The 27,746-nt window shown below is 41.2% G+C and overlaps 1 protein-coding gene across 1 annotated transcript; it reads right to left on the bottom strand.

The window, feature by feature from the left end:
• Positions 1-4,352: 4,352 nt before the first annotated feature.
• Positions 4,353-25,862, bottom strand: PPP1CC (protein phosphatase 1 catalytic subunit gamma). The gene is made up of 8 exons (XM_049619330.1): positions 25,600-25,862; positions 14,330-14,461; positions 13,144-13,374; positions 8,605-8,709; positions 6,996-7,219; positions 6,653-6,787; positions 5,635-5,695; positions 4,353-4,744 (listed from the first exon to the last, which is right to left on the bottom strand). The coding sequence occupies exons 1-8, from the start codon at positions 25,652-25,654 to the stop codon at positions 4,674-4,676; spliced, it is 1,014 nt and encodes a 337-aa protein (XP_049475287.1). The 5' UTR covers positions 25,655-25,862; the 3' UTR covers positions 4,353-4,673.
• Positions 25,863-27,746: the final 1,884 nt, after the last annotated feature.

The raw sequence follows: 27,746 nt of genomic DNA, 5'->3' as shown, positions 1-27,746 counted from the left end.
TGCAGCAGATCTTGAGATAGCTGGCTCTCTCTCCCCTTTTGTCCTTATCCCATTGCCTTGAGAAATACCCAATGGCCCTAGAAGAGCGATAGGAACAGGAGGCAGACTTGAAACCAATCTAAGCCAAGCTGGTGGGCAAAATGCCCCGATCCACACAGCTTATCACTTAGATGGCACAGATTCCCAATTAGGCGATTATTTGAGTCAACTCCAGCTACCCCTTTATCATGAGGGTTAGCACTAAACATGCGAAGGAAGATACTGGTGTTTGTGGGTGGACTACCAAAATTGGAAAGACAGGATTTCATTTTGGTAACTAACAGGTATAGAATTTGACTCCTCTAAAGGCTCGTGAGTTGGTGAATGGAGCAAATCTCCAGCAGATGGCAAACGAACTTCTGCCAACCACAGCGAAAACCTCTTTATCCCACCCGCTCTCCTGCCACACCTCCCTAACTTGCCAGGCTTTTTCTGGAAAGGTCAAGCAGCCAGTCTGTCCAAGAACATAATGACTGGTTACTGTTCTCTTGTACACCAGCCCTGAACAACTGGTGTGTGGGCTGGTCCTCTCTGGGAGACACGGTATTTGATACTGTGCTAATTGGGTGGCTAGAAGAAAAAGGGAATACATTTTAAAATGGCTCCTTCGAATTTCTTCTACAGTTGTACCAAATCCACATCTAGGCTGAATGATTATTAAAATTCTGTATTTGGTCACAGCCAAATACACTATTAAATATCACTTTTAAAGAAACTGGCTGTTGTAACACAAGAATGTGACCTCCAGCTAAAAAAAAATATTTTATTTAAACTGTCAGTATTTTCCAAAGTTTGACGTTGGGCAGGAATGAAACTTTCTTAGCACCAGTGGTCCTACTACCAAATTGAGTGTTGTGTCCTAATCCTAAAATAACGACTTGGGTCTTCCGCGGCTCCTAGACTTTAAAAATTCTGGCTGATGACAATGATTTAACTGTACACAATCCCTCCATCTCAAGCTTTGTTGTAAGATGCTTTCTTAATATTTTCAGAAGCACTTAAGATTTTTGCCATGTTGATTAATTTCCAATATTTTGCATGCCTATTTAAAAATTCTTAAAGCCTTTTGTTACCTTAAAGAATATAAAGTTCTTCCTGAACTTATTTATTTTCCTATTTATTGCATTCTTTAACTTTTTGGTTTTTTTTTTAAATTTTTTTAACGTTTATTTATTTTTGAGACAGAGAGAGACAGAGCATGAATGGGGGAGGGGCAGAGAGAGAGAGGGAGACACAGAATAGGAAGCAGGCTCCAGGCTCTGAGCCATCAGCCCAGAGCCAGACGCGGGGCTCGAACTCACGGACCGTGAGATCGTGACCTGAGCTGAAGTCGGACGCTCAACCGACTGAGCCACCCAGGCGCCCCAACTTTTTGATTGTAAAAGTGTTCAAAATTAACTGAAGTGTTCATCCTATAACATACATTTATACTTCAAATAACTGTCAAAAAAAAAAAAAAAAGACTATCTGCACAACTGAAAAGCTTACCTGTATTTGAAATTATTCAGATAAATGGAATAAATCCAAACGCCATGTCTTTTCAAGCTACTGCAGGGATTGGCTGATAAGATCAACAGCTGTCATCTCTGTGACCACCCAATCGTTAATCACACGCCAGTTCAGGGACACCAGGAATTCTAAGTATTCATTCCACTGGTTTTGGGATGAGGTTGAAAGCATGGATAGGTTTTCATTTTCACTCTTCATCTGAAGCTCGCATACATAATCCAGCAAGGATGAATGAAAATCGACTTTTTTGCCTATGCCTGGGCTGAGTTTTCCTAATTAAGTTCCTTTTTGTTGCCATTGATGTAAATCTTATATTCCTTGGTATCTTAGAGCTGCCTAGTGAGTGCTCGTTATATGTAAGCCAAGTTGTAGACACCATTTGTGGGTTTTCAATCTTCACAATCCCATCAAGTATTCTAGTTCTCGATCTTACAGGTTAGGAAACCAAAGCCTGGGGTGTCTGAGCCTTCTCATCTGGGCTGATGTCTACATCTGACTTGCAGAACTCAAAAAAGCGGACCATGATCCTTGCAGATTCCAGCTAGCTGGTTTGCAAGGCTCAATGGGCTTTGGGTCTTTTTCTAAGAGGTGGGAGAAACAGGCGTAGAGAACTTGGAACCTTTGAACCTTTTTCTAAAGGCTCCAGCCCACCTGCCTTAGTTTCGCAGCTATCCTTTTATCTGCACTTCCCAGCAGTTTCCTTTCAAAACCTCCCACCATGGTCCCACAGTGGGAAACTTATGTGATTTCCCTTCCCTTTCCTCAGTCCAAATCCTGTGTCTTCTTCCTGGCTCAGGACTCAATCATTTGTTCCTAGTTCCCATGTCCCGTGTCCCATTTATGTGCCTGTTACTTGAAAAGTATGCCACATCAGCATCTGTGCTGTTCGTTGTAGCTAGACATGGGCAGGTCTAGTCAAGTAGGCACAAACCAGTGATTTCAAAAGATGGTTTCAATTATATTATATAGACTATTTAGCTCCATAAGGATAGCTATTACCTTTCTGAATGGTACTGTAATGGTGCAGTCATCTTAAGAACAGGGATGCTTAAAAATCACAGAAGCAAACTAGAATTTAAAATATTACACTAATTGCAACTTCATGTTTCCTGGTTGTTTCCTTTGTATTTGCTGAAAATATCTATAGGTGTTTTATGTGCAGTCAGTGCTCAATTGCTTGGCTGTCCATGGCTTAGTATCAGGTCATTCCATACAGGTTGCTACTTAGAACCCAGCTGGCCAGATGAGACACTCAACCATGACACAACTGGGATTAATTATAAAGCAAGAGAGAGTGAGGAATACTATTAGGAGTCAAGCATTATTCTTACTGTATCGTATCACTGCATTCAAGATTCACCATGAGGCAGGTACTGTCCCTGTTTTATAAGACACTGTTGCTCAGCATTTAAGTCATTTACTCAAAGTGAGAAGGAGAGCCAGACTTGCAGTGTAACCAATGGTTTATAAAGGCAGATGTGACTTCAGGCGCAAATAAAGATAAGTAAGAAAAGAGAAAGTAAGGTTAGAGCAGACTGGGATTTATAAGGCAAGGTCTCAAGTTTTATTAGCACATGCTAGTTTCAAATTATGAGCCTCTCCTAAGATTTCATGTCCTAAAACAAAGATTGACTTTCTTACCTATTTACCTGGTGCTAGGTTTTCTTTCTGAAAGAATTTTAAGGAGGCTACCTACCACACTCCACATTCTATAACCTGAGTAGAGTAGCCCAATTTTACAACTGTAGAATTCTGAAATCCTAGAAGGGACACAATCAACAATCTGTCCAGGGCACAGATTAAGGACACATGAAATCTGCCTTTGACATAATCAGTTACTGCTCATCTTTCTTCCTACAATTAAAGAGACCTGGAAGAGGGGCGCCTGGGTGGCTCAGTCGGTTAAGCGGCCGACTTCGGCTCAGGTGATGATCTCGTGGTCCGTGAGTTCAAGCCCCGCGTCGGGCTCTGTGCTGACAGCTCAGAGCCTGGAGCCTGTTTCAGATTCCGTGTCTCCCTCTCTCTGACCCTCCCCCGTTCATGCTCTGTCTCTCTCTGTCTCAAAAATAAATAAACGTTAAAAAAAATTTTTTTAAAGAGACCTGGAAGAATAGGACAAGAAAGTTAAAAATAGTACAAATTTGGATCTGTCACAGAATGTGGAATAGAAAAGTACAAGAGGTCAGGGGGTCTGACCCCCCTCACCGACTGAGGAGCATGGGTGGGAGGAGAGGGAAGATGAGATGTGGCCAATGCCTCAGGACCAAAGCTTGTTAGGGTAGAGAGGAGACTGGCCCCCAGCAGCCCTGTGCTTTTCCCTCCACATGCCAGCACTGGCTTAAACAGCTTCTTCCTTCAATTCTGAGGTGAACCAGTTTTTAATAGGAGAAAGCACTCTGCAAATGACGTGCTCTTCACCCACTTTTAATGTACTTGAAGAAATTAATATCCACTTGACACACGTGTGACACATGTAACATGACACAACACCGTGTTCCATACGAATTAGGGAAAGGAGAAGAGAGCAAATTACCGTGCATGCTAACACTGGTGGTTGAGCCCGAGAAAGCAAACAGTTGTTCAACTGAGCCCACGCCGAGGGAAAACCACGGATGCAGGGGACACTGCAGCTCGCCAAGCCCCACCCCTCCCGAACAACACGGAAGGACGGCTCAATCTCCTCACCCCACTTCAGAAACGTAGCTCCATCCAGGTTAGACCACCACAAACATGAGCATCCGTATTATAATCCCTCTTTGAAAAACAGACTATTTGAAGGAAAACAAATCCAAATTGAAACTGTGTGGTTTCCAGAGCAATTTATTCATTAAAATCTATTCAATATGCCATCAACAGTTCTCCTGGGTGTATTGTGCAGATAAATAGACACTGAGAGAATTTAACAAGTTCGTCGTTTAATAAGTCTGAATTCATTTTCACCACATGGTATTGTACACGGTCATCTGTTGAAACAGATTTCTTTTTAACAGATTAAGTTTAAAAAAGTCATAGATACTGTGAGTTCTGTATAAATTGGTGGATAGTAAGTTAGTTCCTTTGTTTTGACTTATAAGCCTCAACTTCACCGCAGAATAAAGAATGCAGGCCAAAGAAAGCATAATCGGTCACTCGTATAGAACAGTATTGTTTCTATAATTTGAAGCTTTCTGAATGGACGGGTTCAGGCCTGATGTAACTGTAAAAAGATTACTTAATGAATAGACTATATGGAAATTGTACAAAATGTTATTAACTTTAATCATTAATAGCTTAAACAGCACTATGTCACTAATTGCTATTCAAAACCAAAAACCTGTTTTTGAATCCCAAGTGTGGTGTGTGTACATAGCCACGCCACCTTGGACTTGGGGGGTGTGTCAGTACACATTTCAACAGAAACTTTGGCTTTAGGAAAGAGTCACAAACATTTAAAATAATGGCTTTAATTGTCATTTTGAGTATACGGTAGGGGAAAGTGTGCTTTAATTAAATATACATCATACCAGTGATGCTGGCAAGGTTGAGTTAATCCTAATGGCAGCTATAAAAACTAGTTTGTACACGACAAGACAATGAGAGAAAAAAGCAATCCCTTTGAAACAAAATTAAAAAAAAAATATGTTCACAGTGGTTTGTATCAACAGTATGTATTTTATGACAATAACATGTACAGACTGAGCACCCTAGGGCTCTCTTTATATTCTAAAGAAAACAAGCATTTACATAATTCATGGATTGAACTAAATTTTAAAAAGATCAATTATACACTTACCCCTTAGACAGGATAAACTGTCCTGGGGTGTACAGCTTTAACACCATCATTAAAGTTGTTTGCAAAAGGAATAGACAATTAAAAAACAAAACATTTTTTCTTGGGAGTGGAGAGTCTTTCATTTGCTGTTATAACCAGCAAATGCCATTCATTAACTCAAAAAATGGAAGGGGGAGCCCACAAACACACTATTTGAGCAAGCTGACCAATACACATTACAGTTTTAAAAATGAAGGTTATATACTATATGTTACAAGTCCCAACTAGGCAATGTCAAAATGACATCTATTTCTTTGCTTGCTTTGTGATCATACCCCTTGGAGGTGTTACAGGTCTCGTGGCATTCGGCTTCTTTTTCTCTGCAGGCTTTAAAATCTGCAAAGATTCAAAATATGGTGCATTTTAGGAAATATTCTCAACCGCCAATCTTAAGATTTCTTAAATCTCACTCAAATCTTTGTTCAGAAACGTTTTTGGCCATTTAAAACCGCCCCCAAAACTTTGAAGGCCCCCCTAACATATTAATATAAGCCAAGCTGACATGAACATTTTGGTTAAAAATGTTATGATGAACACATTAAATGCATGGACAAATTATTTTGTCTCTGGATAAAATAACAATTTTCTGAAGTCAGACCTTGTAAGTACCTTCAGGCTATCCCTTCTCACACAAAGGAGGAAAGTTCTTTAGAGAGAGCAATGTTTGAGTCTCTCAATCTCTGGGAGCTGCAAGTTCTCCCAGTTAATTGGTAAAACAACATTTTACTGCCACTTGACTTCAACGGCTTTATTTGTGTTAATGATTGGGCTAGGCTAGCTTGAAGCTGTATAAGTTTAATCGTAATAAGTGAATGAGAAAAAGATTCAGGCAGACTTTACATGTAAACGATGCTTTTGCGCCAAGTGAAGGCCAAATGATGTCATGGACAATCAACAGGTTTTGTAGAAATGAGAGCAGAGTGGTGGGAGAAGGGAGTAATCACACAGCACATTTGGCACCTGGCGGTTAGTTCTATTCTCACACACAAGTGGTGATTAATTTTAGCTGAACACACTGATGTTATAGTTTCAGATTTATAGTAAAGAAGACAGGAAATTCTTTTTACCCCACTTAAATATGCAAAAACAGTTAAATTCAACACTGCAGGAAAGGTTCTCTGATAATTTTTTTCCCTTAAAAGGGGTCCACTCATTACTGAGGACAAACACTGGTTATAGGAAAGTAAAAATTGAGTCTATTCAACATAGATGAACAGTAGGCAGAAAGTAGTCTTTTTAAATCAGTAAAATTCAGACATCATAATAAGAAGCAATGTTGAAAACATCCTCTACCTGAAAAGAACACATTAGAGTTTCGTCCACACTCATCATGGCACCTGCATTGTCAAATTCTCCACAATAATTGGGTGCAGAAAACAGAGTGACCAACTGCCTCTTTGCAAAAAATTCGTATCCATCTTCAACCACCTTGGAGAGAAAATGTTTTCAGTATAAGTAGGTGTAAATTGTAGGTGAGTAAAACCATTTTTCAGTTTCCCATTGAGTCTGATATCCTCTAGGTCACTTGCAGAGACATTTTGTATGAATAAGCAATACCTACCCACTAAAATCAACAAGGAGAATCTGTGCTCACACACATGCTGTTAAGTGTACATGTAAAATTCAAAATCAATACCTGATGGGCTCTACATATAAGATCCAAATCATGCTTATGGAGAAATTTTGCAACCACTTCAGCACCAAATGTGAAGGACACTCCTCTGTCATTTTCACCCCAGCCTAAGACATCTTTATCGGGGTCAGACCACAAAAGATCACAAAGAAGACCTTGATCTGGTACATCAGTTGGTCGCATAATTCGCCGAATCTGCTCCATAGATTGAAGATCTGGTGATAAACCTATTCAATGAGATGAAAATTGAAGGAAACAGAACTTTAAAAAGGATGTTTGCACTTTAACGGTTCCATTTACTTACATAGAGATGCAATAACTCTAACCTGGAAGGCTTAAATTAAATCTATGGTTAGGATTTTTTTCATGGCTATGCTTTCTTATTTAGCTTTGGTTTAAGAAAAAAAAAAAAAAAAACTCAACTGAAAAGGCACTAGAATTTATTATATGCACCAATCTGTGGGGCACATTATGTTTAAATGGTATAAAATTAAGATCCAGTGATTTAAAAACAACTACTCTTCAACTCCTTTGATGATGGTAGTCAACAGTGTACATTCTAGATTTTACTACTGACCATTAGTAAGGACTGGGTGCAGAAGGTGCAGATACTCAGGTGTGATAAGCTTTCCAGGGAACCTGTGCTGTCCAAGGACCATTGAATCTATCAGACCAGTTCAGATGTAGCTGACTTTCATCTGAGTCTAAAATCACATGCCCAGGGGCTCCTAGCTAGCTCAGTGGGTGGAGCATGAGACTCTTGATCTAGGGTCGTGAGTTTGAGCCCCATCATGAGGATAGAGTTTACTTTAAAAAATAAAATTAAAAAATTTAAAAACCGTATGTCCAGCTCTACCAAAACCAGTTCAAGTATAGGAGGGCAGGAATAATGGCTTTATTAAAATATATTGTTTAGGCTCTCTGATGATTATCTAATTTCTGACTATAGATGAAAAGAAATTCTTCTTGCAATTACTACGTCACAGAGCACAACCACTGAGCAAAATCCTTTTAAAATCCAAATCAGGGCACATGGGTGGCTCAGTTGGCTAAGCATCCGAATCTTGATTTTGGCTCAGGTCATGATCTCATGATCTGTGAGACAGCCTTATATCAGGCTCTGAGCTCTCAGCACAGAGCCTGCTTGGGATTCTCTCTCTCTGCCCCTCCCTCAGCTTGCACTCTCTCTCAAAAATAAATAAACACTAAAATAATAATAATAATAATAATAATAATAAAATAAAAATCCAAGTCATAAAAATTTCTGGAGGATCAAAAACAGACCAAGGAAAGTCTACTCACATTTTCAGTATTCTAGAGGATCTATAGTACAGCCTATTAATCGTACTTCATTTTATATTTAAAAACACTTTCTGCTCTATTTTCAAGTCAAACTGTTACAGAGCCTAGAATTCCCTGTAACAAATCAATTTCTTACTTTAGATTTCTAGCCAAATGATCCTGGATGTGCCAGACTGGACCCATGATACAACACATCAGTAAAGGAGAGTTCAGAGGAAGTCGTCCCAATGACAACTCATAAATGTCAAAGTGGTACACACACCCTTTAGAAGGGACATAATCTATCTGGAACTAAAATCGGCCCACGAACCTCCATGACAGCAGAATATCTTCTCATCCACGATGGCTGCTATCGGTAAACAGTTAAAGCAGTCTGTGAAAGTTTTCCATAGTTTAATGTTATATCTTCTTTTACCTGTGAAAATTTTAGGATGGTTAAAAAGAGATTGGTGTTCTATAGGTCCATTTTCTCAGGACCATTTCTCCCAAAGCAAGGTGCTAATTACCTTTTAAGTAAACAAAAACTATGCTACTAGTTTAATAAATAAAACCCCATTGGAGGTTTTTAGCAGAACTAGATATACTTTAAAATTCCATAGAAGTTTGAGATCAGAATCCCAGATGCAACGATTAAAGATCATTAACCCCCAATAATTATTTGGTAGCACCTACTCTGTTTGAAATCTAGTCTGTTTTGTCCAATCTCAACCCATAAGTAGCTCCTGTGTCTAAACGTAATTATGAACAGATTACACATGTGTCATTACCATCTTCCTTCTGTGGAAGCTTCTGAGAATTAACACCCATCCTATCTCCCACTATCATCAATAGCCTATTGGTACCAGATAATTCCTAGTCCTACATACTCTAGTAGCAGGCACAAATGACTTATAGGGGAATACAGATTTACTGCAGGCACCCCAGGATAACCGTTCCTACAACTGCCACAAAAGCTCATGTTCCCCATAGACACGATGTTATAGGATGGTTATATTCCCTCTACCAGCCCTGTATTCCATACATACTGGAGTCACAGGGTGATCTGGACAGAGCATGCCTTTTAAGGCACTGTTCCCACAAGAAAATCATATTCTGAGTTAAAGACCTACTCATAAACCTTGGAAGCACAAATCTGTCAGAACTGGGTTGAGAATGGCCCAATTGTTGGGTGCCTTTGTCTCCTGTACTCTCCATACCAGAAAAACCAAAGATCAAAGCACAATGTTCATTCCTAAAGCCAAGTTTGTCCTTCGTCTCTTTTTTCCTTTCTTATTCTAGGGACATCTACAGGTTTAAAGCTGAATGTTCTTTGAAAATTAGAGACTGGCCCAAGCAGCAGGTTCCTGAACCACACCTTCCACTCTAGTGCAAATCAAGTCGGGTATGGAATTTAGCAGAGTTTGGAATATAATGTAAATTCAACAAATACTTGACTTCTCCCTCTACAGAGGAGGACTGTCCTTTTTTCTCATAATAGTCTATTTCTCTGCACCTGGGTATAACTCTCACTATGGTTTACCCTGTTTGTATTTCTTGGGAGGTCACTAATTCCCTATGCCTTATCCTCCTTCATTGGAGGTTTCCAAAAGCTGAACAGAATTCCTCTCTACAAAAGGCTGAAAGGGAACCTGTTCACAATCACCACCTCCAATTTCCAATAATGATAATAATGGAAGAACAAGGCTGGGCTGGTCCTGACCTCCATTCATAAAAGTGATTTGGTTCTATCTCCCATTTTCCACTGTATCTCTGAAGGACCATCCAATGGCTCACTTGGATTTTTCCTTTGCCCATATGCCGCATCTGCCAGTGCTGACGAACCCTCTCCCTTCTTAAAGTCTGCTCTGCTCCCTGATTTTTTATTCATGCAACACACTCCAGATTGTCTTGCAGAGTCCTTTGCTATCTTTGTTGGTTTCTTCAACAAAAACGAGGATTCTTCCTTCTATTGCCTCTGAGCATCTTAACTAAGTCCTGGGGCCCTGTTTTCTCTTCTCTCTACATTTCCTCTCTCAAGCTACTTCACACCACTAGGAACATCTGGCTCCAGAAAGGCTTAGCCTGGATAAATGCCAACGTCTCTTCAAGCTTCCAAATCTGGGGATTCTGAGCCAGAACCCCTAATGCAGTTTCCAATTACTACAGATCAGACCATTCTGGTATCAGAAAAGGGCAACACACATTCACATCTTATCTAACAACAGATACCAGGACTGCAGTCATAAAACTGGGGTGGGGGTCAGGGGGAGAAACCGTAGTATAGAAGAACGCTTATTATACTTGTGAAATAAGCCTAGCACTTAAAGCAGTGGTTTTAAATTGTTCCATAAAAGTCTACATTTGAATAAAATTTTTCATTATAATTTAAAATAAAATTTTAATGAAATTATCGAGTTTTTTAAAAGTCTGCAAACCATGAGTTGAAGGCCACCTATGCCAAGGACACTTTTATGCCTGCCAGTAGACTAGATGGCAAGTTATACCTGCCTGATGGGGGACTGGGGGGAGCATGAGCACAGAGTCAATGAGTCTTGACCAAACAAGAATCAAAACTGATTCCAGCCATCTAAAGTAACTGTTAAAGTCCTCTGCATTAAATAGAAACCGAAAAGGACATAGCTAGTATCCTCACATTTGGATATATGTCACAACAAAGAGATCATCTGGATTTGAACTTCATCAGTGAAAACATCAAAGTACTTGCTGAATAGTGTATAAAAGGAGCCTTTTTTTTTTTTTTTTTTTTTTTTTTTAGAGAGCGAGTGAGCGAGCGCGCATGAGCAGGGGAAGGGCAGAGGGAGAGAGCATCTTAAGCAGGCTCTATGCCCAGGGCAGAGCTTGTGAGATCATGACCTGAGCTGAAACCAAGAGTGGGACGCTTAACTGACTGAGCCACTCAGGTGCCCCTAAAAGGAACCTTTTCTAAAAAGTAGCAACTATAGCAAATATCCAAAACACAATTTATAAAACTCTCTGCCTTTCATCTCACTACCTTAGGAGTAATAACTGCTTTACTAGTACTTCTCTGATAGACTCACTGTCAAAATTAAACACCTTTCTTGGGTACCTGGCTGCTTAGTCAGGAGAGCATCTGACTCTTTTTTTTTAAATTTTTTTTTTTTTTCCAACGTTTTTTATTTATTTTTGGGACAGAGAGAGACAGAGCATGAACGGGGGAGGGGCAGAGAGAGAGGGAGACACAGAATCGGAAACAGGCTCCAGGCTCCGAGCCATCAGCCCAGAGCCTGACGCGGGGCTCGAACTCACGGACCGCGAGATCGTGACCTGGCTGAAGTCGGACGCTTAACCGACTGCGCCACCCAGGCGCCCCAGGAGAGCATCTGACTCTTGATCTTAGGGTGGCGAGTTCAAGCCCCATGTTGTGTGTAGAGATTACTTAAAATAACAACAATAAACCTTGCCACAGACTCAGTTGCCCTGGTCAGTTCAGAACCCACAAGATTTTTCTTTGGTGATCCCTCCCCACCTCATCTTACCAGATGGGTCTCAGGGCCTTAGACCACCAGGCAAGTATACAATTGTGGGAGAGGGTAGGCAGGAGTAGGAGAGCTAAGTCTAGAAACATAATCTTTCCAGCAGTGCACTTCTAACAAATGAGCTATGTGGAACTGAGATAGAAAAACACATTACAGGTTATGACTACAGTCTAGGGGAGGGCCACAGGGACAATTCTTTACTGATCTTGTTATCATCACTGGCAAATGCTAGTAACTCAAATTCCTCACCCACCTCTCTCGTCCAAGCCTGAAGCCTCTCCTAGCACAAATAAGCACAAAAGGAGGATGGGGTAAGGAGTCAACACATTTTTTAAAAAAACATTTTATACTTAACACTACAACAACAAAAACTTCCACCAAAACTGGCAATTTTTAAGGCTTTAAGAATCTTGGTTTTTGTCAATTACAACTCAAAGTGCACCTTCAATTAAACAATCCAAAATGGATAATATGTGTAAAATATTACACAAATAAATTTTTGTTTGTTTTCTAATTTTTCTTTCTCCTTTCAGCACATTTTAGGATAGTAACTGGCATTTCTCCTGGGTGCGCATGTGCCAGAAGGAAAAAAAATACAGTATCACAAAATTTAAAAAGCAATTATTTGGGGGCGCCTAGGTGGCTCCATTGGTTAAGTGTCCAACTCTTGGTTTTGGCTTGGGTCATGATTTCATGGTTTGTGAGTCTGAGCCCCACATTGGGCTTCACGCGGGTGGTACAGAGCCTTCTTGGGATTCTCTCTCTGCCCTTCTTCCCCCACTCTCAAAAATAAATAAATAAACTTAAAAAAATTAAAAATAAGAAGCAACTATTTGTGTATTTCAAGATACCATTTATAAGAAATATCCAGAAAAGGCAAATCTATAGACAGAAAGCAGGTCAGTGCTTGCCTGAGGCTGTGGTGATAGTTGCACAACCTTATAAATTTACTACAAATCACTAGGACAGATTTTATGGAATGAAATCATATCTCAATAAAGTTGTTAAAAACAAAACTATCTATTTGGACAGGTTCTCAGAGTTGTACTAAGAATTAAGTTATCTGTGAATTTTCACAAAAAATGATCTTAAGGAAGTCATCACTGAGACCATTACTTCTTGATCTAATAATCACATCATAAAAGAATCTAGGGCATTATTATACTGCAGCAGCAGTTATTTTTCTACTCCAAGAAAGAAAAAACTACGATAAAAACAATTAATAGAAAACACGAGAGACTGTAACATTTCATCTAAACAGTCATAAATCCTAACAGAAGTATGTGATAGTTCAATTTATGACCAAGTACCTTGGTTTAAGTAACTCTTCCTTAGAGGTAGAAAGTACTTACATTCATCATAAAATCCATAAATTCTATTGATGCTGGCACATTCATGGTTTCCTCTGAGAAGAAAAAAATTCTCGGGATATTTGATTTTGTAAGCCAGTAAGAGGCAGATAGTTTCCAATGACTGCTTCCCCCTGTCCACATAGTCCCCAAGAAACAGGTAGTTGCTTTCTGGCGGGAAACCACCGTACTCAAAAAGTCGAAGCAAATCATAGTATTGCCCATGGATATCACCTAGAAACAAGAATTGTGTTACACAGTAACTTCATACTTCTTGTTCAATCCACTAACAAGCTCTGGAGAGACCATCTTTAAACACTCACTGCATAATGGGATCGATCTGTGATAATGAGAGTTAAATTTGATGGCTAACACTAATTCCCAATCTTGTATTATATTTCAGTTCAAGTGAGCTTCTGAAAATTTTAAGCATATGTATATGTCCAGAGTCTCACACAAAACTCAACTAATTAAGAATTAATTTTGTGGAAAGAATTATTAATGCCCAGGCAGGCCTTTCTGCCAAGTAACATCGCTTTCCTTTCAGGTCGGCTGATCGATATCAGACCTCTGGCAACTCGGTCCGCAGGGACTGTGTCAGCAGAACTGCTGCACTGCTGCTGAGCCCTGGACCGGTGTGAACAAAGGCACATACACAACACCCACCAGTTCATTCGGCTCTCAATTTCTCCCTGCTAGATAGCGCCAAAGAGCGTTTTACTTTAAAAACATCCATACAAGCTTTATCAATGTAGTCAAATATGCTAGAATATAGAACATTACTCAGATGAACTTCAGTTTTTATACAGATTATCTGCATCTATCATGTAGAAACAGATGACAAATGGCATCAAGGAAGGTCTATTTTTAAGCATAACCAGTCTTACTTTAAGCTTAAATAGAATTCCTATATATTCATATAGTTCAGACCTTTTCTTAGCTCTCTATTCAGTTTCATCTCTTTTCTGTTTATATTCCTTTAGTGAAATAATTTTTAGAAAATCTGAAGCACATCTAAGTAAACTAAATCCATTAATGGTATTTATTCAAAAGCTAAAATTATTTAATTTTAAGTAGTTCCAGGTTATTCATAAACAGCAAATGATTCTGCTGGGTAATACAAGCTCATCTCTATATCCTTGGGTCAATCAATCATATAACCAAAAGCTGTTCATGCGCCAAAACCTACCACATATTTTGAGTGGTGCTTCAAGTTCTAGTAGGATAGGCTGACTGAGAAAGATCTCTCGGGACTTTAAGCACAGTCCTCGGATTTCGTTCTCCTGTAGCTGGACATTCTTACCAGGCTTGGACCCTCTCACTGCAGAGAAGAAAAACTCCGGTTAGTCAAATGAAGTCAAAATCCAATTTACCAGAAAAATTACAATGATCTGAAAAGGCACAAGTTTTAATGAGGAGTCAAAAACACAGTTTAACTGGCTTTCTGACTTGACTCTATTTTCTCAACACTTATAAAGAACATGGTTTTAAAGACTAATTAGAACTATAAAATCTTAGACAGGATTTCATCATTTAGTTACATCTTCTATACCAAGTTAAGACTTCTTATGCTGTCCTGAACAAGGAGCCACACTCTGTATGAATACTGTTAGAAAAGGTCTTCCTTGCAGAAATCAGACTCCCTGTGGCACAGCTTGAGGCCTCCGTTTGCATCCAAGCCACACAATTGGCTTGTTCACCTGCAGCCTGCCCACCAGGCCATTGCTTTTTGCCTCCGATCTTGTCTTCTCTTCTCCAGCCTTATAAATGAATCAGTATGTGTACAGCAGGGGGTTTCAGAGATTGTCATGTTACTGAGTTGGTTCTAAGAATTTCTTGTTTTAAAATATGAGATTGGTAATGCTCAGAAGCCTGCCCCCATCAGTGCTTTTCAAAGGGTGATAGGTAACCTATTAAGAGTTCTATGAAAAAATTTAGGTGTTGTTTGCATTTCACTGAAACACACTTTAATGTTCATTGTACCTATTTTGCCGTGCAAGCTCGGAGCCTGCATCTGTGAATACAATCATGACCTTACAGGGCAAAGGATGTCCATGAATGATGTAAGGAAGGTTTCCTAGTAATCTGAACAAATAAAAAGAAAAGAGAGAAAAGAAAACATGGTATAGTACTAGGTGTTGCCCACATCCAGGCATTCTTGTTGGAGTTCTGTTCACTGTCAAAGTTGAGCACTCCAGCTCCGTAACAGTTAATTTATCAGCAAGTGGGCAGGAAATGAAATTTTGTTTTGATTTCAGTTGTAACAGGTTAGACAGTCGCTAACTACAGATTAAAGAATTGCTAATTTTACCTTAACTTTACAGTTATCCAGTGGCCTGGTTAAATACAGGGATTGATTATCCTCAACTTGCAATCAGTCCTAATACTCGTTTTGCATAAAAGACTAATGAAAGCAGGCATTCTATGAACTACAAGCGAAGCAAAAACAAAGAACCAGACTAAATATAGAATGTTACGTCACATCCCTCCACCATTAAACTCAGTATAAAATGATTTAGTTTTAACAAAACCACAAAACCGATCAGATTACATTATTGTTGCTAATTTAGGGGTGCCTGGGTGGCTCAGTCAGTTAAGTGTCTGACTTCAGATCAGGTCACGATCTCACAGTTTATGTGAGAGATCAAGCCCCATGTCGGGCTTTCCACTGTTGGCTGGAGCCTGCTTCGGAGCCCCTATTTCCGTCTCTCTCTGCCACTGACACCCCCCCACCCCCCCACCCCGCTTTCTCTCTTAAAATAAACAATTATAAATAAATAAATAAAGGTTGCTAGTTTAAATTTCATCAGTTTTGGAGGCTTTATATTCCAATTACAAAATCATTCAGTCTAATAGCTGAATAAAAACAGTAAGTTTAACTGCTTTGTTCTGTAAATATCTGATGTTACAGAGTGATAAAAATTACAAGTAAAAAACCCGATTGTCTGTTGAGAACTCTTTTCCATTAAAAATGTCTGTGTTAATTGGGTGCTCAGTCGGTCACGTCCAACTTTGGCTCAGGTCATGATCTCACGGTTGGGGAGTCTGAGCCCCGCAATGGGCTCTGCACTGCCAGTGCAAAGCCCACTGGGGATTCTCTCTCTCCCTCTATCAAAAATAAATAAATACACTTAAAAAAATGACTATGTCCAAGTTTGAGAAATACTGTCCTAGGCAAAGCCATTCTTCAACCTGAATAGCCACTGAAACCCTGAGTTCTCTGAAGAAACAAGTTTGAGCAGAAATGGAACACTGTGTGGAGGGGCTTTTATTTTTTTCAATGAACAACAGTAAACAAGAAAAGATGACAAGAGGGAAGGGCCAAACTCTTGAAGCACACAATGAGGAGAAAACGTTAAGGGTGAGCAATGGACTGGGAGCTGGCCCCAAGTTTCTGTATTAGTTCTAGAGCTTGAGCAAATCACTACTTTGAACCCCAAAATATGTAACTGAAGTAAACAACTGCCAGTCTCCTTCTGATAAAAATATTACGAAATGAGAAGCAACGAAGAGGAAAGCTCAGTAATGATAACGTTTGAGGGAAGATATGGAATAGACACACATAGAATACTACAGCAACTGAGCAACAAAAAATGGTTTTTCCAGATCCACAGTAATTTTCTCTCTAGATACACACAGTGAAGAACTCAAGAAATGCTCCTGATGGAAAGACGGTGGGATTCCTGTTTCACTGGCCAGAAAGCCCCAATCATTAGCAATTATACCACAAGTCAGCCAGAAGTTTGGGCAGACAGCCCAGCAGGAAACTTTATTTTTGGCTGGGAGGGGACTCCTAGAAGCTTCTGGTTTTCAACCTCAATCTTTTCAGCAGAGCCCTTTAAGTCCTCCAGAAGACTATGCAATAATAACTTACACCTATATGGAACAAAAGCTATACTTTTTATAGGAGAATTCTATCATAGTAAATCAGTGCCATCAGATTAAATCAATCTTGTTAATATAAATTTTACTGGTTTTTTTTTTTTAATTTTTTTTTTAACGTTTATTTATTTTTGAGACAGAGAGAGACAGAGCATGAACGGGGCGGGGGGGGGGGTCAGAGAGAGGGAGACACAGAATCTGAAACAGGCTCCAGGCTCTGAGCTGTCAGCACAGAGCCTGACGCGGGGCTCAAACTCACGGACCGCGAGATCATGACCTGAGCCGAAGTCGGCCGCTTAACCGACTGAACCACCCAGGCGCCCGTAAATTTTACTGGTTTTGAAGGCTTCCCACTACAACCTTCAGACATAGTTTATGTTAAGTTTTCTTGTTCTGTTTTCCTGTTTGTCCTATGAGTGGAGTGTATAGATAAGTAAAAAGCAATACTGCCAACATTTAAAAATTATCCTCTACGTGAATAAGGATTAAGTGCAGTTTTTCCAGAACAGATCAAGAATTTATATCTGAAGAACAGTGCTCATTAAAAATAACATGGCCCTGTGGTGCCTGGGTGGCTCAGCTGGCTAAGCCAACTGAACTCACGGTTGGTGAGTTTGAGCCCCGCATCAGGCTCTGTGCTGACAGCTCAGAGCCTGGAGCCTGCTTCAGATGGTGTCTCCCTCTCTCTCTGCCCCGCCGCCCCCAACACACTCTGTCTCCCTCAAAAATAAATAAACATTAAAAAAAAATAACCTGGTCCCAAGGCTTCTTGAATTCCCTACAATTAGCTCAAGGAATAAAATTATAAAAACGGAAACTCTGCCAAAACCACCATCTACCAATTGGCAAATACCTGTTCATCCTTCAAGGACCGCCCTGGAGAGCCTCTTCTGTCTACCTCCTCTCCCTTCATAAGCCCACTTGCTTTCTGAAATGCTCTCACGACACCTGGACACCACTCAGCACACGTCATACTTAGTACTTTGTACTGTGATTGCCATTTCGCTTCCACCTATTCATCTGAGCCTCTCAGCAGACTATAAGCCCCAAGACCACACCACTTGCTCAGCAGTGTACGTGCCACGGCCAGTATGTGGCAGGTGCTCAAAATCTGTTGTGTGAATGAAACCTGGATAAATCTCTAAGCGCTGATGACTTGTGGTATCAGAATTAAACACGCGTACCAGACTACATACTTTTGATTAGTTAAAAAAAAACAACAACCCGTGTCTGTTCTTTAAGTTAAAAATCAATAGAGTCATTTTCCTATCAGCCTTTAATAGAGCATTTTTCTAGTTGTAAAAATCTAGGATTACTCTTAAATTTCAAGTTGAAAATGATAACAATTAGAAGATAAAGATTTCAAAATGTGTTTTAGCAAACCAAACGCACACTGGATATTTCTTAAAAATGGCCATATGGCAGGGGGTGGGGGGCGCCCAGGGGGCTTAGTCAGTTGAGCTTCGACTTTGACTCAGGTCATGGTCTCGCAGTTTTTGAGGACTGGTTTTTGAGTTTGAGCCCCGTGTCAGGCTTGCTGCTGTAAGCGCAGAGCCCACTTTGGAGTTTCCCTCTCTCTCTGTCCCCTGCTCTCTCTCGCTCTCTCAAAAATAAAAGATTTTTTTAAAAAATAAAAAAAAAGATGGCCATATCGACCAATAGCACATAAATCTACTTCATTATTTTCCATTTTCCATTTTTTTTTTTTTAACATTTATTTTATTTTTGAGACAGAGAATGAACGGGGGAGGGGCAGAGAGAGAGAGGGAGACACAGAATCGGAAGCAGGCTCCAAGCCATTAGCCCAGAGCCCGACACGGGGTTTGAACTCACGGGCTGTGAGATCGTGATCTACTTCATTATTTTCGACGTCCATCAAACAGAATTACTTACTAGTTGTAGATAACATTTACTAAGCACTCACCATGTGCGGGGCACTGCACTAAAGGGCTTTACGCTGCCATTTAATCCTCACAGCAATCCTATGAAGTTAGGGTCTCACTTCTGTTACAGCCTGGGAGAGGTTTAGTGACTTGGTCCAAGGTCACAAGAGCTTTTAAGCACACTGGGCCCCAAAGAACTCTAGGTCTAGTGGTGCTTCTACCATACTACTTTCCTCCCAGCTGAGGATTTGTTCTTCTTTAACTTCCAAACCAAAGGAGCTTTTATAGGACAAACTATCAAAACCCTAATATATGGTCACTGCTCCCTAAGAAAGTTCCAAGATTGGATATAAAATCATAAGGCATCCTTACAGATGAGAAGCATTAAATCAGAACTAAATTAGGCAATCTGTTAAAACTGTCAATACTTATTAACTATGCTTCAAACATTCAAGAGAATAGGTGTAGAGTATCTACTATGTGCCAGACCCTCTGGCGGATGCTGGGGATACCCTGGCAACAGGATGGACAGGAACCTTATCCTTTCTCTTGTGGAGGACATGAAAAGTAAGACCAACTAGGTAACTGCATCTTGTTATAAATGCTACAATGACAACTCCCCCCCCCCCATAAAGATTATAAAACTAAAAGGTTTACCTTAAGGGTATCTTCAATATCATTAAAAACACAAAGGCTTTTTAAATAAAAATATCTCTATTTTATCACTAGTAGCTACAAACAGAATTACAGTGCAGCTCTACTCAATAAACAGCAGTCGACACTTACCCTGAGGTTTAAAGCCCTCACTGTACTCTGTGCATAGTGGGAGAAAGGTTCATAAAAAAAGAGACCCTAGGTGGAAAATTCAAGACTTGTCACCCCATGTCACCTTCTTAAGTAGTAGCCGAGTAAGCTCAAGTAGTAAATATCAAATTATTTCAACAATTGCCAAAGGAATCCAAAATATTCCAACAAATAAGAATTCCACTTCCCAGATGGAGTGTTTCTCATAAAGACAGATGCTAGGTATTGCACGGAAATCAGTAGGTATTGTGAACATGTATAGGTTAGTGACCAAATACATTAATTTAGACCTTAAACATACAACTTTGTAAACACTTTTCCCTTTACCTGGCTAGAAAAAAAGAATTCTGAAAAATGCATCATGGCTGTTAACAGCAAAGGCTGTTCTGTAAAAACTTATCTATTTATCTGACAAATCACTAACATGAGCATACGATAAAAACTTCCATGCAATTTTATCAAACTGACAAAAACTTGAAATAATAAAAAGAATGTTTTCGGTGATTATTTGCAACACCAGCTTTTTCTTACAAGTAACACTAACTTTTCTCACAGCTTGCCAACAAGCAAAGTAGAGATGAAAACTATGCAAGGAAATTTAAGACTACTTTGGGATTATTTATGAATAATAAAAAGTATTCTTCTTGCTCTTTAATTAGAAGTCCCTTAATTGTTGAGGGGCGCCTGGGTGGCTCAGTTGGTTAAGCATCCGACTTAGCTCAGGTCATGATCTCACAGTCCGTGAGTTAGAACCCTGCATTGGGCTCTGTGCTGACAGCTCAGAGCCTGGAGCCTGCTTCAGATTCTGTGTCTCGCTGTCTCTTTCTGCCCCTCCCCTGCTCATGCTCTGTCTCTCTCTGCCTCAAAAATAAATAAAAACATTAAAAAAAAGAAGTCCCTTAATTGTTCAAAGTCTTACTGAAGGAACAGCATACACAAAAAAAGCCCCAGATGAATTACAATAAGTTTTAGAATCTATGAATGACACAACCAGCATAAAAATAAGTCAACACAGATTTTGCTGTTTTAAGATAATCTTATTAAAGCAGGTGGTAATCTTAAAACTACTGCACATCATATTCACTGCAGTGACAGAATCAATAACTTCACTAAATGGAAGACAGATTTAGGAAAGGAAGACTTCAAACCAAGACAAACAGGGAATATTTGCAACATTGAAACTTTCCCACAAAGGACTGAATTCTTTTCTGCAAAAAAATAGAAAAGACAAAAATGTTATCAAGAATGCTTTGGTTTCATTGCAAAGTCACCAGGAGGAAGACTTCCCACTTTCCGGCCATCTTAAAACGGTTTCCTCACTATACCCTCCCCTCATTGACTTTCCTAACTGCTGCCCTTATTCTTTGGCCATTTAAAAAAAAAAAATTATTTTATTGAAGTATAGGTGACACACAATGTTACATTAGTATATACTTTGGGCATTTAGAGGTGATACCAATTTTCTCAAAATAATCAGGGTATAGTTGCAAAACACTTACCTACTTGCTCTCAAAATATTTTGAGTTTTCTACACCTAGAGTGAACCCAGTTTATTGAAAAGCATTTATCTTTTCAGTCCAACAACCCATCTTGATAAAACACTACTAATTGGACTCGAGGTCTGACCCTACATTTTATGAGTGGTTTTCATTTTCATAAGCCTTAATATCAGTGACACCCATTCCACTCTACACAAGGGATGCCTGCAAATCTTAGAGCAGTGGAGAATTTGGGAGATTTCAGGTAAATCAAGACCACTAAGTACATCATCTGTTCCTACATGCTTTGGATACAGGGGTCTGATCCTAAAACTTAATAATTCATCCCAGAGTTCCATAAAGTCCAAAATTATGAAATCTTTCCTTATTCATCACGAATAAGACTTTTCCAGTTTTGAAGCAATTCACATCAGAATATGGTCTCCTTCACATATCAACCTTTAAGGTCTCCTAATAGCCCTGATTTGTAAATGAAGTGAATGAAATAGTCAAGTTGGTATAAAATCAGTACCAACCACTGCCTTGCTTCAGGATCAGTAATCCTCACCTACCTCAAGTAAGCTGGCATTGGCACACATTTTTGCAGAACAGGTCAAAGATTGTTATAGGACTGCAGCGTCAAAGACATAAAACAATCTCACCAACTAAACTCTACTTCGGCAACAGATTACTAATGCGTGGCCCAGCACTGTTTCCACCTCACCAGCTTGGGAGAAGGAAAGCCTGGCCTTTGCTCCCGTGGCTAACATTCCCTCAAACACAACATCATGACGCACACCATCCTGTTAAGATTTCACTGATGCCTCCTGCTACTGACAAACAAGGGGACGCTTCAGGCATAAGGAGAGCAATCCTTTCCATGCTGTGGGTTAGGACTGGTGCAAGCTTCAGTTCGTGTCTCCAAGAGATCTCTCCTCTCCTGCCTCACAGGAGAGTAGGGTGAGGCTTACCGCAGACACGCAGTAGCGGGGACAGCAGGGAAGAGCAGAGGCCTCACTAAACAGACTTCTTGTAAATTAGGGAGTTAGTGACACAAACTTGGGTATCACTGTCTTTATCAACAAAATGCCCTATGGTAACTGCTTCCAAGAAAAACCTGTATCGTTAAAAAGCATGACCTATTAAAAAATAATAAATGCAGAGGTCTCATTAGAAAAGATTACTTTTGTTTTCTTTGATCAGAATTTTACTAACTGTATAAACATGTTTCATATTACACCAAAGAGCTAAACACATGGGTCACTGAATTTTAGAGAGTATCTGAACACTCACTATTTTCAGATGAGCTCTTACACATCAGAGGATTAAAGCAGTAGGTGCTTTCTGAGGGCTGGGGCAGAAGTCATTATTTAAACGCTAAAGTAAGTAGGACAATTATGCAAAGCCTGACAAAGTCTTGCAGTCTGACAATGGCCATCTTCAGAGCCAAGATGCTTTTTGCAAATCAGGATGTGAAATGTCACACTGCCTGCTATGTAAGAAAAGTACTAGCCATCACTGCTCCCTGAACCAGCTCACTTACAAAGTTAAAACTCTGCCCTCTCACTTTTCTCTAACATGGTAGGAATATCAGACCAAATCAACACCTGGCTTATTTTCTCTCTAAATCTCCCAAGTTTTAAGGTACAGGCAATTAAATAATTGAACATTAGTTAAACCACGAGTTTCAAGTTTTATCACCAGCAAGGCATACAGCCTGGATAAAGCTTCCGAGATGGATCACATAGATGATGCCTCAGCTAAGTAAAAACAACTTAAGAGTTTAGAGTAGAAAACTGCCAAGCTGTACTCTAAATCAACACGCTGTTTTTCTTAAATAAGACCTCACTTTGAGTTGCCTTGTCAGTACTACTACTGAGCCACTTCTCCACTAAGCTTGCACAGTCTTTGACCTTTTATTTTTTAAGTTTATTTATTTTGAGAAAAGAGAGAGAACACGCAGGGGAGGGGCAGAGAGAGAAAGAGAGAATCTCACACAGACTCCACACTGCCAGTGCAGAACCCGACGTGTGGCTCCATCTCAGGAACAGTGACACGAATGCTAGAGTCTAGAGTCGGAGGCTTAACTGAGCCACCCAAGCGCCCCCAATCCTCCACCTTATATGAACATACAAAAAGAGATCACAAAACTCCTATTCCATTGTCAGATATACTTACACCTTAATTAAAATTCTTAGAGGAAAATGTGTTGGGGGCATTACTCCCCAAAATCACAAAATTTATTATCAACTTCTAACATATATATATATATATTTTTTTTTTTTCACACACATATAATCTCCTCCCTCAATGGATCATCTTCAACCATTTCTCTGCCAAATTAACACTGATGAGAAAAAAGGGAATTTAAGCATATAGGACTGTGCAGGTAGCCCATTCCGAAGGCATTAAGATACAATGCTTTTTTATATTAATTTCAATGAAAAATGAAATAGTAAAAAAAATCCAGTTTTCAAGTGCAACATAACATGTAAAGAGGAACTATTAAGAAATGATTGATCTCATTTTAGATGATCTAAGTTCATCAAGGTAAATTTCTTAGCATGATTTTAAAAATAAGATTGAAATGAACAAATCTCTTATGTGAATAGAATTACAGGCAACATAGATCTTAAGTTAACAAGACTTAAATGGTTTTAAAGTTCTGATGATTCTAATCAACACAGATTCCAATTTTTGTTTCCTCAGTGAAATAAAGCCCATCTAATCTAGAGACACATAACCCTGCACAGACAGAAGTTAGATTTAAAAGGAAAATATTTAATAAAAAGTTCCTTTCTTACTGCAAACAGTTTTAATTGGTTTCTGTGGCCTTACATAAACCAAAGGACTATATTAACTAGCATGAAAATACAGTTCTTATAATAAATGTCAAGTACTTAACGAGTGACAAGTTTTTCACACAATGCACTGACATTTCAGGGATCCTTATACACATTCAGTGAGGTTTTCCTTTAAGAAGGTATAAAAGTAAAAAAACAAAACAAAACAAAACCAAAAAAACCAAAAAACCCCAGCACGGATTAAGATATTCCCAGGGGTTTCATTTTAAATGACTGATTTAAAAGACCTGCAAATTCTAGAACCAGAGTTACCCCAATTGTTCTTAGTCTGGACTCCATCCCTCAAGCATTTACAGTGCACTATTTTAAGAGGACAGTATAAAGGCAAAAAAGCAGTGAAAACTCAGCCAAACCTACATTATCCAGCGCCCAAATCAAGAAAGAGATTTGAATTCTCCCAAAGCCTCAGAAAAAGACATTAGCGTTAGACCTGGAGGGGGTGGGGTGGGGGGATTCACTTCCGCGACCCTCTTTGAAATCCAAACTTCATCCGTCTCTCAGGTCAGTATCAATCGACTGTCAGGCACCTCAGGAGTCTCAGGTCAACCAAAATCCAAGCTTTCTTTTAACCTCTGCCTAACCGCTGAGCAGCTCCTTCCTTCAGACACAAGGTGGGTTGAATGTAGCAAGTTCTAACTCCTGGCTGCCTGGGTTTGAAACCCGACTGTCACTAATGTGTGACCTTGGTCAAGTGACTTAATGTCTCTTGTGTTTTAGTTTCTTCTGAAAAACGGGAAAAAAGACCAGCACCCACCTCTCAAGGTTGTTGGGAGAATGAAACTGCTCTATGTCTGACACATAGTAAGCGCTTTAGAAACGCTGACTATTGCTATGAACGTAATTATGAGATGAATGCAAAGCCTCATTAATACAGAGCCTGGCACAACCGGAAAGATAACGAAACTGTCACCATCGCTGGTTTCAGGTTCAGTGGCACGTTCAGAAAAGAGCGCGGAGACCTCTTCAAGATAAGGATAACTTAAGAAGAGTATTTGGGAGGGCAGCAGGGGATGGGTTCCAAGATCCTCCGGAGATATGAACATTCGTCACCAAGTAATAAGAAATGGGGCGCCCGACACCAGCCCCACACAAAAATAAGCAAGACAGGAAAGAAGCCCCCATAGCCGGTGGAACCCACAGCCCCATCAAATTCCCTTCCGAGAGGACGAGTACCAGAAAGTAAGGAACACGCCGTCCTGCAGGTCGGACCGGGTCCCCCAGCCCTCTCGCCTCCAAAGACTGGTCCCGTTTGCGGGGCGCAAGGGGGTACGGACCGGAAACGTGGGGGTGGGGAGCGGAGTTTTCAAATCTCTGGGAAGAAGGCTGCACCTCTGAGCAATGAATGAACGGGGCCGGGAGGGTCTGCGGGGTGGGCCGAGTGCCGGACCCCGGCCGGCCTCCCTCCGGCTGCAAACCCTTGGCGCCACGAGCCAACTCGCGGGGCTCACTCCCCTCGGCGCTGCAAGCCCAACCGGCCTCCCAACTCCCCCTCCCCCGCGAGCCCCCGGGGCGCCCGCCTCCCCTCAGCCCGTCTGCCGACCCCTTCACCTTCCAGCAGCCGTTGGATGATGCTGTCGATGTTGAGTTTATCTATATCCGCCATCGCCTTCCCACCGCCGACCCTCCCGCAGCGGCGCCGCCGCCGGCTCGCGCCCGGGACTCACACCTCCTTTCCCACGCCACGAGCGCAGAGGCGGCGGTGGCGGCGGTGGCAGCAGCCGCGGCGGGTCCCCCCCCCAACCGCCCCGCTCCCTGCTTCCTCCTTCTCTCCCCACTGGAACCACGAGAAGAACAAGATGGCCGCCGACTCCTTAGCCAGTCTCTGTCGGCGCACGGATGCGCGCGGCGGAGTGCAGCGGCCCGGCCGGGACTTCTTTATGGGCCATAGGGCGCGCGGGAGGGGGCGGGACCAGAGCGCGGGAAGGGGGCGGGGCCAGAACGCGGGAATCGGAGAGGACGGTTGAGCGTCGCCGCGCTCCCGCGCGGGATCCCTCCGCCAAACGGGCCGAACAAATAGGCCCCCTGGCGGGAGCGGGAGCTGCAAAGTTGCACGCGGGAGTTGGAGATGAGACGGTAGACGCAGGTGTGCGCTCCTAGGTTTGCAGTCTCCGCCAGATACTGTTCATTAAGCTAGATGTTTGCAGACTTGGCCATGTGGAAGCCCACCGGGAGAAATCGGGGGTCCTGGGATTTACCTCCTAAGATAAATCTGGGGTGGAGGTGAAGACCGTATTAAAGAGAAGTAGGTTGATTTATTTTGGGTTCAAATTTGATGGGATTTGGGGGCAAGGACAGGTTCATTTGGCCACTAATTTAAAAAGTCGTCTCCGAGATAAATCAAGAGGTGAACAGTTTTTCATTCTGAGCGGTGGGATTATGGGTATTTGTATATTTTTGTGTACGTGTGCGCTCTGTAACTTTTACGTTTGGGAGAAAATGTTTTTAATCCACTCACAAATTTTTCATCTTTCCTATCTTTGGATTATCTGTCTTGATCTCGGGAATTTATATAATCACCGGAACGATTACCCTGATGTAAACCAGAATGAAGGTGAACAAGCGTGTGCAAGCAGATAACGGGAGAAGTTGCAGAATTCCCGCGTCGGAGCTCGAGGCCGGAAGAGAGGAGCGAGTTTGCAGAGGCTGGCGGTGCAGTCAGTCCTGTCCTCTGCAGACATCCTAGGAAACTTTGGCCCGTTCCCCTCGGCTTCCCAGTCTTTCCAACTGCACCCCTCTCCAGGAAGCCCCCAAAATACGCCTCCTCCGAGGGCTCCGTGTCGCCTTTAGCTAGCTTTGGAAGTGCAGCCCACACTTAGCAAAACATACGCTCTTTCCTGACCTTTTACATTTGCCTGTTTCCTCCCGCAGCATTTTACAGTTTGCAAAGCTCTTTCCCAACCCCTGAGAAATTAATTTTGTTTCCCAAGGCATTCGGGATGCACGTCCCATCCCCAAATGCCACTGAGGTTATTGCACCACCTGGGCATCAATCCTTGCGGGTATGGGTGTACTCCCTGGGCCGGCTTCTTGCACGTGGACTTGTGGTCCCATTGCTGCTGGCGGGGTGGGGGTGTGGGGGTGGAGTGTTGAAGTTCAGGGTTCCCCCTGCTTGACTCAGCTACCAACTCCACTTTCCCCAGTCTTAAGCTCATTCCCTCGTGCTGTAGCTCTGCCCACCAGAAGATACACAAGTGTCATTTTTCAGCCTAGGGCACAGGGCCCAGTTGGTGACATTCAGAGTTGATGCCCAGCACTGTTGTGAACAGCTGGCTGTTGAGGTCAGGGTGGCTCTTGCTGGATTCTAGGAGACTTTGGGCTCCTCCGGGGCAGGGTGCATCGTGGCAATGGCAATTAGCACAAGAATATGAAAGACAGCGATTCGTTCAGCAGACAAATATTTATGGAGCACCTACTCTGTGCCAGGCATTGTTCTAGGCTGGGAAGCAGGGGTGAGTAAGATAGACAAGGCCCTTCTCATGGAGAGTCATCTAGTAAACCAGACAGACAATAAACAAAGATGCAAATAAAAATGTCAGCTTCTGGTAAGTGCAGTAGAGAAAAAAAAAACCAAACACTGCACTCATTTTCTTAGTATGTGCCAAAAATGATCTCATCAAATCCCCAGGACAATCATCCCCATTTTACAGATGAAGAAAGTGAGACACAGAGAGGCTAGGTTGTCTTCTGAAGGTCAC

The sequence above is a fragment of the Panthera uncia genome (genome assembly GCF_023721935.1).
Source record: "Panthera uncia isolate 11264 chromosome D3 unlocalized genomic scaffold, Puncia_PCG_1.0 HiC_scaffold_8, whole genome shotgun sequence".
Classification (NCBI taxonomy): domain Eukaryota; kingdom Metazoa; phylum Chordata; class Mammalia; order Carnivora; family Felidae; genus Panthera; species Panthera uncia.
The sequence above is the reverse complement of the archived record's forward strand: the minus strand, read 5'-3'. Positions and strand labels throughout refer to the sequence as shown.

What these genes read in the sequence shown, in the direction of transcription:
- PPP1CC (XM_049619330.1), bottom strand. Translation starts at nt 25,654, where the DNA reads ATGGCGGATATAGATAAACTCAACATCGACAGCATCATCCAACGGCTG. An exon ending in CATCCAACGGCTGCTGGAAG is followed by an intron (nt 14,462 to 25,599) that starts GTGAAGGGGTCG and finishes TCTTCTCTGCAG; the next exon opens with TGAGAGGGTCCAAGCCTGGT. An exon ending in GATATTCTGCTGTCATGGAG is followed by an intron (nt 7,220 to 8,604) that starts GTTCGTGGGCCG and finishes CTCATTGAATAG; the next exon opens with GTTTATCACCAGATCTTCAA.